The sequence below is a fragment of the Pteropus medius genome, unplaced genomic scaffold, assembly GCF_902729225.1.
Source record: "Pteropus medius unplaced genomic scaffold, Ma_sr-lr_union100, whole genome shotgun sequence".
NCBI lineage: Eukaryota > Metazoa > Chordata > Mammalia > Chiroptera > Pteropodidae > Pteropus > Pteropus medius.
In genome coordinates this window covers 1-13,403 of record NW_024340687.1, presented here as the reverse complement: position 1 = coordinate 13,403, position 13,403 = coordinate 1, and the positions used below count along the sequence as shown (strand labels likewise).

The 13,403-nt window shown below is 34.1% G+C and overlaps 1 protein-coding gene across 1 annotated transcript; it reads left to right on the top strand.

Annotated features, from left to right (window-relative positions):
- Positions 1 to 720: 720 nt before the first annotated feature.
- Positions 721 to 11,960, top strand: LOC120603037 (natural killer cells antigen CD94-like; the record flags this gene model as incomplete). The annotated part of the gene is made up of 7 exons (XM_039863433.1): positions 721 to 817; positions 2,136 to 2,229; positions 2,361 to 2,437; positions 3,887 to 4,029; positions 4,864 to 4,970; positions 5,768 to 5,938; positions 10,799 to 11,960. Coding segments are annotated over 6 exons (648 nt in total), but the record flags the coding sequence as incomplete, so codon positions are not given.
- Between the last annotated feature and the right edge of the window lie 1,443 nt (positions 11,961 to 13,403).

Here is a 13,403-nt window from a genome sequence, read left to right as displayed (position 1 = left end):
CTACTTTTTGAACCTTCCCTTCCACACATGAGTTAACGAGGCAGCCATCGAAAGCACAGAGTGAGAGGTGGAAATACCAACCAATCTGTTCTGAAAAATCAAAATTAAGAAAACACAGACACACAGAGAGATAGGCTTGATTTGAACTATATTGCATGTGTGCTCTTGAGAAAGACCACTGGGGTTTCAATAATAGTGACCTTGTTCAAATATTCGGCTCTGCTTTAGTTTTCTCATCAGTAGAATGAGTATATTTATGTATTTTCATTATTAAGCCATTTCAGAAATAAACAAGCTAATATATGCCAAGTGCTGTCATCTGTGTTTAAATAAGGTAAATTATAAATTTTTCTGATTATAAAAAGAGAAAAAGTCTGTGTGAAATTTTATTATACCAAATAAATTTAGTTTGGTTTACATATCATTTTTCTTGTGTTCCAATAATTTTCAAAGGTGTTGATGTTCGAACATTAAAAAAAACCCTTTCACCTCCTTTTATGATAGTCAAAGTGTTCACATTACACAAATACAATTACACAAGTGAGGATTTCCTGTATTGTGGTTCCAGGAACATTTTAAAAGCTAGTGATTTTACTGCTTCTCTTTCATACTATACATCCGTCTCTCACCAATAGGTGATTCAAGAACATCATTTAAATACCTATTTTTTCTTTTCCTTTTTCTGTTAAAGTTCCTCACATGCAATGCTCGGATTTCTAGCTTCCTGCTCACTTCTGTGACTTAACAACGTCCTCCTGGAAAAAGCATACAGTGTGCCTTATCTGCGTCGACGTGGGAACACCATTTCTCATGGCAGGTATGTGAGGTCCCGGTCATGAAATAAAAATAGAAATAACCAGAAAAGGAATCTCCTAGATATGGATATTTCAGGGAAGTGCTTTAAGAAAAAAAAGGGGCGAAGGCATTTTTTTAGTTTTTAATGGATCGGTACTTTCCACTTCATTTGATTGTTCTGATTCTTCATTCTGTAACTTTGAAATATTTTTGTGAAGCTTTTCCAACAGGTTTAAAGAATGGCTTCTAAAAGAGAAATCTCCAAATTCTGAATGGGAACTGAATTTACCAGGTTACATTATGAACAACCAAATTCCACTATAGAGTATTTAGAGAATGCCAAATATTTAAAACACAATATTTAAAAATACTACTTAAAAATTTACTGCTTGTGTTGCGACATCCAAACATATACAGATTAACAGTTTGACACATTGGACTGTTGCTAATGACAACACTCTTTGGGAGTATGCTAAGGTTAATGCAGAATCTGCTAATGCAAAATTGTTCTGGAGAAAATACCTACAAACCAGTAATTTGGGGTTTAAGATATTGTAATATTCTTGTAAAATATGGTTGCTTATGTGTTATAATTCAGAGTATGGTGAAATGAACTCAGCACCCCAAACCATTACCCAGACGGTTGGGGACCGACTCATCACACCAGGTCCAATTGCTCCTATGTCTTCTCTTCCCTGTGAAACCTCTACAATGTCATGGACTCTTGACCTTTCTCAGAGCAATGAATGCATTGAGATTAGCAGGAGAGCATGCTCCCAAGTGGTATTATTGTGACAATGATAGAATATGTTGAACAAAGACGGAAGGCCTAGACAAACTTTCATTTGATTTCTGACTTGGGTGTTTACTAGCTTTGATACTTGGACAAAATAACATTATCGATGGATTCTAAATTTTATCATCTGCCTGCTGGGAATCATACAAGTCTCTTGTGATTTTTGTTGAGAAAATAAAAGTGAATGTCTGTTATGTAAGCCCATTAAACAGCACTTGGTGCCGAATCACCTCTTCTTGCTCCAGATCTCTGAGCTTCTTTGCCAAATTAAAATATAAATGTTAAATCCACTTTGCTGAGACAGATCTAGTTAAGAAGACAGTAATGAATGATCTCACTGAAGAGTAAAGTATATCTCATAAGAATTTTGGTATTTGGTGGAGTTCTGAATGGAGCAGCTGCATTTTCTAATGTTACATTGGCAAGATGGTTGGGTTGTCAAAGCAAAGAAATTTTGGATTTTCTCTCAATCATTTCTGCTTTTAAAAAGTTCAGCTCTAGTGTTTGTTGTTTAATTCATTCCCCGACCTCTCCTTCTCTACAGGATTTTCAAACCACCCCGTGGAGGTTGATTTCTGGCATCTTAGGAGTAATGTGTCTTGTGTTGATGGCTACTTTGGGAAAGTTGCTGAACGACTGTAAGTGTTTCTAGCCAAGCCTATATAAAGAGGATAACTGTGATGAAATCGTTTAACATAAAAGGCTTCATTTCCAGATTTACAAATATTTTGTTATTTGATAAACCTGTATCTAATTAAGTAAATTTCTAATCGTTTCTTATAGTATTTACTAAACCAAGAATTCAGCCAACACCGTCTCCAGGACCCACCTTAGAACCCCAGAAAGGTAGGTTTCATGCTTTGGAAAACCTTAGTGTCAGTGGAAGATGAAATGGAATGTTTCTGGTTTCCTTCACACAGAAGCATAATGAAATGAAACAAAGAGTAATGTGACTTTACCTACTAAACATAGGGTAGTCTCAATTCATTTTTCCCTAATGCATGAATTATTAAATTACATTGAATGTGCTTCTCATGTATTTAAGTCATAAGATAAATATTAGCTTGATAGAAAATAATTTCCCTGCTCATGATTAAGTAGCAAATCATAAATTATAGTAAGCATTACAGCTAATCTTCATTACCTGCTTGTGATTGCTCATAACGCATACTTTCATATCTCTTTAACTTTGCTTCTATTTATTTTATGACTCAGAATATAGTGCAGAGATTTCTCCAATTTTAAACTTACACGATATAAGCCAGTTTGGAGTCCAATCTTTATGCATCTTTTTTCAAATAGACTATATTTATATTATTCTTTTTAGTATTTTTTTCAGCACTTTTGAGGTATAATTGACTTAAATACTGTGTTAGTTTGATGTGTAAAGTATATTGATTCAATACATAAATATTGCAATGTGATTACTGCTGTAGCTTAAGCTAATACCTCCATCATGTCCTATAATCAGTTAAGATTTACACTTTTAGCAACTGGCAAGTATGTAATATTGTTAACTATAATCACAGTGCTATGCAGTAAGTAGATCCTCGGAACTTATTCATCTTCTACTGGAAGAGTGTACCCTTTGACCAACAGCTCTCCATTTACCCCACCCCAGATCCTGATAAGCATCATTTGAGTCTATAATTCTAGTACCATTCATTTCGCAAAGATTTGAGTACCTACCCTATGTATTACTCGTATCATTGAGGATAATAAATGTTTAAGACACTATCACTGGTAAAATGTATAATTGGATATTATACTAACCATTTTATTTTTTTTCATTTTGAAAATAAAATATCCAAAACATAAATCAGAATTCTCCTAATGTACCACATTCCTTTCCAACTCAGAAAATATACTAAAATGCTTTTCTCTATTTAAATATCTCTTTCATCATGCTTATTGTCATTCACACAGTAGAAGTCAACTTTGGCTCAGTAGCTCAGAAAGGGTTCTTCTAGCTGCTACCTTATCCTATACTCTGTTACATAATGTTTAACATACTGATTTTTGTGTGTATACATAACTAATTTAGCATTAAATATAGTTAGTAAATTATTGACAATTATATAATTCTGACTCTATCTCTAGAATAGAAACTCCATGAGGAAAAAAGTTCAAGTCTGACTCATTAACATTCCCTGAACTCTGATGTACGTAGTACATTCTCAAAGAATATGTGTGGGGGAAAAACACTTGATTTTTGAATGAGTAAATAGCACTAAACAAAGTCAAATCTCCTAAGTCATTAGAGACTTTGTTTTCATGTTTTATTTTTTCTCTTAGACTCTTCTTGCCAAAAAATGTGGATTGGATACCAATGCAACTGTTATTTTATTTCTAATGAAATGAAAACTTGGGAAGAAAGCAAAGATTTCTGTGCTTCTAAGAATTCCAGTCTACTTCAGTTACAAAACAAAGATGAATTGGCATGTATTGAATTCTGGTTTCTTGTATTTTCTTTGGCCTAAGGAAAAAATACTATTTCAGTATGCTGACTACTTTGAGTCACTCTTTAATCAGGTAGTAAATTGATGGTTGTATTTGAACTAATGACTAGTAGTTTTGTATACCTTAAAACAAACCTTTTGAATCCTATAAAATTTCTCAAAGATTTGTATGATAAGGATAAAAATCAAGATACATGTCACATAGAGTACAAGAGATATTATAGAGAGAGATCAAAGAAGAAATAGTAGGTCATTATTTTTATTCAAAGAACCAACTAAACAACTTTGTAGATTTTAGTGCTTTAATTGAATTTGTAATTTCTTTTGTAATTATACAGCTTTGTCTTCATTCCAGGATATAATATGGAATGAATAGAAAGAATATGATGATAAAATTATCCAATTCTTATGGAAAGGTGAAAAATTTCTCTGGCTGCATGAAGAAACTATTTGAGTATAGGTTGAGTAGATTATATACCCAAGAAATTTGTTCCTGAAGATCCTGTTGATTGGAGATCAAATTTGATGTTGATCTCCTGTGGGAAAAAATGTGTTTCATGAAAAATCCCTTTATAATGTTTTTCATTCCTCAATAAGGAAAATTTGGCAACATTTTTTTCTCCATAAATAAATGGTCCTGATAAGTGAGAAAAAGTGAAGTATGTTACTATTCCTCCTAAACTAGCTGATAAATGATTTTAGTTTGAGTGATTTAAAGTCTGAATCTATGCTGGACACTGACTTTCTTAAAAGCGCACTATTCCCAGAGTAGATTCAAATTAGGTTAATATGTTCACCTTCGTTTCCCAACAGGATTTCATGAACCATATCAGTCAACGGTTTTACTGGATCGGACTCTCTTACAGTAAAGAACACAGTGCCTGGTTGTGGGAGGATGGCTCTGCTCTCTCCCAAACTCTGTAAGTTTCTAGCAGTCTGGGCTTCTTTATCCTTTAGGAGTTTGTTCTTAGATCTGAGCAAAAGCTATAACATCTGGCAGTACTGTAGCTAAGATAACCTGTCTGTAGCATGAGAATACAGAAAAGAGAATAAATACAACAGAGTGGCAATTTTAGCCCCTTCTAGAACATCCATGTGTATGCTCCAAAGCTCTTTTATGACCTGAGTTTGGTGTACTTGTGACCATAAAAGAACTTTTGACCATTTTTTTTTTTTTGTCTTCATACAAGCACTTGGATGAATTGTGCATGTACAGATGCTCGTGCACAGAGAAGCTGTCCAGGAAAAATGATAGCCATTATTGTCTTTATGCTTGGGAAGCCCAATATTCTCAGCATCTTCTCATGTTTCAGATATGCTGAGCTTATTTTCTGTATATTTGTGATCTTAGAATGTCACTTCCATTCATAAACATAGGATTTGCAGTATTATACAATGATAAATTTGCTGCTCTGATTTGTTTTCCTAGCCTAGATTAGTCAATACATCTTCAAACAAAATAGAGGTAAAGTTTTTATGTATTAAAACAATTAATTAATAAGAATGGAAAAAATTTGGTGTCAATGTTATTGGTTATTGAGGCAATAATTGAGTTTTTGTAATATTGTACTGTGAAATGATGAAAAAATATAATGAATCAGTATGTTAATATATCACTCAAATGCTTTAAAGTTCTATTTTTAATAAGAAACACCATCCCTAAACATTCTCATTTCCTTTATCCTTATGGCAACATTTTATTTATTTTTCATTACAGATTTTCACTTCTTCGAACTGTAAATATATCGAACTGCATAGTGTATGGCTCAAAAGAAGGTTTTTTGGATGAACGTTGCAGGAAAGAAATGCGTTTTATCTGTAAACAACAGCTTATTCATGTTTCTTAGAGCGGAAGGGATGACAAGGAGTTCCGGTGTTAATAAGAATGGTATGTTTATCTCTTATATTAGTACTAACTATGTACTTCTAGGACCTATAAAGTGTTTGAAATTGGTCTTATACGATTTTTATGTATTTGAAACCATGTGTTTTAAGGTTGAGGAAATTTGTGCTCTTCCATGATGATAAAGAACTTCATGAATATTTTTATTTAGTGCATATGTTTAATATTGTATGTAATATATATTTTCATATGTACATTCTTGTGAATTTTCTCTGGAGAAATTTAAATAAAACAATTTACATCATAAAATATATATCAACAACATTTCAGTGCTCTGTATGACATACTAATGGGGAAGTTTCATCTCTACCTCACTTTTCTGAAAGTTAATTTTTTCTGGATATCTATCCACCTATATGTTTTAATTTAGAACTGAAAGTGCCATAGGACAGTTTCCTCTTGTGTGTCACCTGGCTTCCCAGGGGAACACACTGAGTGCTGTACGACAACTGTAAGTCTTTGGCCAAATATGTTGTTCTTGTGTGTTTGCTTTCAGAGATTGCAAGGGTAAAGGGACTCTAAGCCCTGATCACATAAATTTACAATATCCATTTTTTTATTGCACAAGTTACTTGCCTTATGCTTATCCATCAACAAGAGTCACTCACAAGTGCATTGAGGATCTTAATCTCTGATCAATCCCAAAAACTTTTCTTAAAAGTTCTATGTAAAATATTAACAATTCCCTTATTTTGTGTGTGAGAAAGGGAGCAATTCATTTCATTGAGGGTTTTCTGAGTGTATCAAAGAAAGACTGGGAATACAATCAGATTTGATTCCTATGACCTGGATGGGATTTTTCTGACCTCACAGATATCATAATCCTATTTCCTCTTTTGAATTTTTATTACATATACATCTTTAAAAAATCATATTGGCTTCTCTATTTGCTGTCCTGTTTTATATTTCAAATCATAATAATTAAGACTCCAAATTGAAATTCAACATATAAACAGCCAAGAAGAGGAAAAGACCTCTTATTTTTTAAATCAAAAAGCATAAATATAATAGGACTACAACCTGAACTATTTACATTGTTGTATAAAGATTGACATAAGAAATGCACTTAAGTTATGTTATAAAAAATAAAGGATGGAATATAATATCTTTAAACATTTAACTTGCAAGAAGAGAAACTGCATTGTACTTTCCAGATATTTCACATGTTTTGGCTTTGTTGTCCATGTGATTTCACAATGATAGATTTTTAATTAGAAATATAAAAATAGTGTTGTTAAGTTTATAAAGAAATCACTAGTTTTCTGTCTTACTATCCATGAGGCCAGTTCATCTAAGTTTTTGCTTGTTTGTTTGTTTTAGTTTGTTTGTGTCCTGCTCTGGGTGGGTTTTCTCTGTATGAACCAAAGAGGATAGTCTCTCTTTATAAAGTTTGTCCAGGATGAATCTCAATTGTTTTCATTTAGCCACACACTAGTATAGGTTCAAATGATTACTTTCTACATTGTCACGCTATGAGATGTCCAGAGCCCAATCTGCCTTTTTATTGAGAACTCATGAACATTCATTACAGTTGCAAGAGCAAAGAAGAAACAGAAGTGTGAAATATGACAGGTTCTGTCCAATTTCAGAGAATAATCTATGTCAAAAATTTTCCTCCTCTGCCAAAAGAAGAACATTCCTATTGCCTCACAATTACAAATCTCAGAGGTTATTTTTAGCCCCATATCATCTCGGAGTACTATGATGGAAAGCCGTAGCTTGAATGGAGGAGATGGCAGTATCTTTCCCACAGCATGTATCTTTCTCATCATACTAGTTACTCTCAGTTCACTTCATAACCATCGGACCATTTCATTTTTTATTATTCTTCCCACTCGTACCTGCATTCTACTTTTTTTTTTATTCTGAAAATATCTGTGTAGTCTTTGAGATGGGAAAGACTTCTTTTATATGAAAGTCTTTCTACAAAACTATCTTTGTTTTCCCATCTGACATCAGATTTCTGATATATTCTCTGGGGAAAGATATATTGTTTTTTTTCTTATGCTCTTTTTTTGAAATGAGCTAAATGCATATGGAAGGACTAGTTGAGTGACTATATCAGTGCTGATGTAAAAGGTAGGAATATCTAAGAAACACGTAAAGTGAAATAATATGGCCAGTTGTCAGTTTATATTTTTTAAATTTTATCCTATTACTCTATGTGTATTATCTTGAATGTATATAATACATGTTACAGACTGATACATAACAAGTTATGAGAAATTTAGACACTTAAAACTACACACGTTTCTTATCTCATATTATCTGGATCAAAAACTGAGCATGCCTTAGTTTTTCCCTTTATTTGTGGTTCCACAAAGCTGGAACCAAGGTCTTGGCCAGTCTGTATTCTCATTTGAAATTCAGAGTCCTCTTCCAAGTTCATTTGAGCTGTTGGCATAATTTAGTTCCTTGTGGTTGTTGGACTGAAACCCTTAGCACCCAGAGTCCACGCTCTTCATAGGCAGTCACACCATGGCTGCCTGCTAATTCAAGGTCACAGGGGAGCATCTCTGACTCATCTCTCTATCTGGTCTGTATAGTTTCTTTTAAGTGTTCTTCTGAGTAGGTCGGTTCACCCATACTATCTCTTTCAATTAACTGAAAATGGGCTAATGTAGAATCTTAATTACATCTGAAAAATAGCCTTGTCGTTGCCTATTCCTGTATTCTAACCATAGAGTAACATACCTTGGAGATAGTGTAGACGTTTTTCCTGACCACCTTAATAAAGCATGTATCGCAAAAAAAACCTAGCTGTAATCTTTTTGCTGGTAGAGGCTCTTGCGTTCTATGTATAAAAAATGTGACACCTGAGAAGTACAATAAAAGAAGCTCAATGACAGGAGGTATACCTGTATTGATAATCTCACTGAAACTAAAGGGGAAGTGATTATACAGTGCTACGTGAAGGCATGGGAATTTGGGGAGCCAACTGAGAGCTTCGCCTACCACACTAACAAACCCCTAAAATTTGTTTTAATTGCTACTTCATAGTTTATTAGATGTAAACACTGCCTTTGGATTTCTGATAACTAGGAATTTAATTCACATATGCCAGGACGAAGAATACTATCTAGTTACCCTCACATATTTATTTTTAGTTTTGTTCAAAAACCAATACTCCAGAGACAAGTGTTGGATAGAAAGGAAAGGTTGCTTTATTCAGGAAGCTGGCAGCCTGGGAAGAATGCAGACTAATGTCCAAAAGCCATCTATGAAGGTCAGGATCAGGCAGAAGAGTTTTAAAAGAGAAGGAGGAGAAGGGGAGGCCAGGGAACTGAGAGAAGTCAGTGTTTCTTTAGTCACAGATAACACTTTGTCACACCAGACTCCTGGGTGCCAGCAGCTGGTAAAAGTGGCCTTGGAGACATTCCTTCCTTCTGCAAAACAAACTCATAAATCCTCCTCCATGCCCTGAAGTTATCTCCTCCTGCTTAACAAAGAAACAGCCCATGGACAGCACAAGAGTATACTGTGAGAACAAAAGGAGTTGAACAAGAAGAGCAGTTAACATGTGAACAAAGGCTAATTAAGAATTAAATTATTTCATTCTAGCTGCCAAATATGCTAGGGCCATTAAAATTACAAGGGACTCGACTGTAGTTCCCCAAGTAGTAGCATCTAAGTTGCTTAATAGTTATTTTACAGCTAGACTGGGACAGCTCTTTGCTGATCTGTAGAGATGCTTGAACAACAGTTTTTGCCTCTTGGATATAATAAAGACTGTGAACTAACTAATTAGCTAACTAACTAGCTATCTATCTGACTAACTAACTAGCTTTTTATGGTAAGGTTCTTAAAAGTCAAGTGGAACCTAGGGTCATTTTGTTCTTTGATAATTTACAGTTGAGATAATTGGTTAGATAATCCTGTCTCCACTATGTGACCAGACTTTGCAGGCAACTTCTGCCTCAGCTCTCCTGAAACCAAGTTTCATCATACGAATTTATCAGCAGTTTCATCCAGAGAATAATCATGTCTTTGTACAAATAAAAAGAACATTGGGGAGCTTGTTCCTGGATATTTCTTGGCCTCTGACTTCTCATTTGAATAATCTTTCACATGCCATATCATATTATTTGCCCTTCATTAGACATAATGTGAGTACGCTCATTGGAGCCTTATGATGTCTTTAAATTAAATAAACTTAGAAATACTTAGAACATTTAATCTTTCTTTTACATTTTCATAATTCGGGGCATTTTCAAATTTTTTTTTCCTTCTCTTTCCTTTTTTTTTTTTTTTACATCCCAGTAAATGGAGTGGAAAGCTTTCTTTAAAGAACTGGATAGCAAATGTTTTCAACTTGTAGGCCAGTCTCTGTTAAAACTACTTAACTCTGCCATTGCAGTTCAAAGGAAGACATAGATAATATGTAAATGAATGGTTTGCTGTTTTACAAGAGAACTTTATTCACAAAAGCAGATGGTGAGACAAATTGGGTTTATGAGCCATCGTTTGCCAATACCTATCAAAATGTGTAAAATGAGAGTTTGGAGGCACCAACCTTTTTGTCCACTTTGCCTTATCCTTTTAGGTCACATCATCACAGTTGTAAATGCACTTATAAATTTTACAATACTAAAACAGTTGGGTCTTACATTATCACTCTGTTCATTATGAAAGGTAAAAATACATAAAGAAAGTGTTACAACCAAACTGCAAGATGTCCACCAATGATTCCCACATGCTGGTGCACATACTTTAGGATAATTCCCTTCCATATGTGTGGAGGTTGATCTGTGTGACCAGTAGAATACAGTGGATAAGATAATATACCCCTTCTGAGACTAGATCATAAAAGATAATTATAGATTCCTCCTTTTTTCTCTCTTTCAGATCACTTGATCTGGGTGAAGCCAGTATCGCATCAGAGCAGCCCTGCTGAAAAGATCATGTGATACAGAACTAAAGCCTCTTATGAAGAGCTAGCAAGGAAATCAAGTCTGTTTCAAACAGCTGTGTAATGACCTCCCTTGCAAGCTGAATTACCAGCCCCAGTCAAGCCTTCAGATGACTACAGAGCCCCAGTCCACATTTTGACAGCAACCTCATGAAAGAACCTGAGTCGCATCAATTCTGCTAAGTTGTTGAAGGTTTTCTAACTCTCAGAAACTAAGTGCTATAATACATGTTTATTCTTTATGCTGTGAATTGTTAGACTTCATAGTAAACTCATTGTTAAAGACCTATCTTAAGGGGAAAAGTAAACAAGATATAAAACATACTAAAGGTATTGAAAGGATTCAGCCAAAGTTCATCTTTCTAAAAGTTCTATGCCTCAAATTTTTCTTATATAATCATTATGTTAGATTTTGTTTTCAGGAAAGTTGACCCCATTCCAGTATCCAAGCTGGACCCCAAGTGATTCAAGTCAATGCTTGGGTCTTATCCACCAGCCACGGTAATTCACATCTAGCCTAGTCATCGTCAAGAAGATGGAGATGAGTTCTTGGGTGATTCACACAAGAACTTGGAGAAAATAAGCTAAACACAAAGAATTTATATTGCATTGTTCTAATTACATAAACTTCCAAAACAGGCAAAACTAAACTGTAGTTTGCATTAGATGCCAAGATAATGTTAGAGGTCTAGATGATGATAATATATGGAGGAGAAGGGGAGAGTAACTAGAAGTTAAAATGTTGAAAGACCCTGGTGATCCTGGAAAACTTCTATTTCTTGACGGGAGTGGTATTTGCATGGATCTGATGGTTATTAAACTTTATGTTTTTATTACTTTTTAATGTGTAAATTATATTTTATTCAAAGCTGTGTGAAGAGAGAATACGTTTGTTGAATTATTTTTGTCTTATTTAGGTTTTGATATGAGGAGGTCTGTTACCCATTTCTCACCTTATAGTCAATGTGGTTCTGTATTTACAAGTTCTATTTACCTTATACAATCTTTCTTAAACTTCAAATTTAATATGAGTTCATCTTCATTTCTTTCAGAAGTTGCCTCTCCCTTCTCTGTTACTCGGCCGTGATTCAGAGTGGATTGAGGACAGATTCACTTTTTCTAAGGAAGCAAAAATTTTGATAAAAAGCTGTGGTCTCTGTGACTGTCAGAATCCCAGTGTATTTCATTGAGAGAGTAGAGGTGAATGAATGTTTTCTCAAACCAAGTATCACACAGTTATCTTTGAAGGACATTGGAAAATACTTCAAAATTAATCTGAATACTTTTTATTTGACATCGAATGGAGTTTGGGACAAATTTTCTGGTTATTACTTTTACTCTAAAATACTTATTATAAAACCAACATAGGTGCCTCCAGTAATTACATGATTGGCATACAACTCAATTTTTTGGAAAGGTTTAAACACTCTTAGGAAACGTCATAAAAGATAAAACAGGTCATTATAAAACATTAAGATATAGATACTTGTTTTTCCATGAAAGTGAAATGGTCTAAGTCAAGAATAAAATATGTATTCAACAGTCTTAATATAATATATCATTTACATCAACATTATGTTCATTTAATATATCATTTAAATAAACTTATTAGGTTCTACTTTTGTACTTTAAATAATTAGAGAGAAAAGAGGTGATCATAATTCTACCAACTGGTTTCAATACAGAGGAAAATTTTATTCTTTGCCTTTGTTTTATTCAATAATCAATCAAACTACTTTGAATCATAATCATTTTAACTTATAGCTATCGTTTGGTTTAAACATATGTAGGATTTTTCAAAGTCTGTGAAATTAAATGGGGATGTATATTAGGTACAAAAATAAAAATCAGCTCATTCTTTTAAGAAAGAAGGTGTTGCAATGGCTTTATTGAAAACCTGTGCTAACCGACTATACAAAGTACAGGACATACCCACAAAGTTTCACTGAATTCGGAGGTCTTGAGATAGGAACTCAAATTACTTAGACAGGAAGTGTTGCTTAAAACATTGAATTCTGTCCTCTCCTAAGATGAGTGAGGTTTTGTGGTGATTTGTACTCCATAAATGAGTTTATAAAAAGAGAAAACAACGACATAGAGGCAGAGAGAGAAATGAGTCGTGTGATTATTTATTCCCTTACTAAAAACAGAACATAACTTTGCAGGATGAGGTTAAATGGCTGAGTTTGACCATACCTGCATTTGCTCTATTCAAAATGCAGGATGCCCAGCTGCACAGGCAGAAGCAAATATACAAATCTTGTGTCATTGTTGCTGCCGGGAAAGTATTCATTTCCTGTGTGTGACTCTGTTTCCAACCAGGGCTTTTAAGACTTCCTCCCACTTTCCCATTTCCAGACACTGAGCGCCTGGTTTGTGGAGGATGACTCTGCTTTCTCCCATGATTTGTGAAGTGTCTCGTAGTTTGATTGCTCTCCCACTTTTTTGAGTGCAAGTTAAGATTTCACCAAGGAATTCACGTTTCCTAGAATTGCACTAAAAATAACGTCTTGATGTGTGAAATTAGAGCTAAGAAAGCAA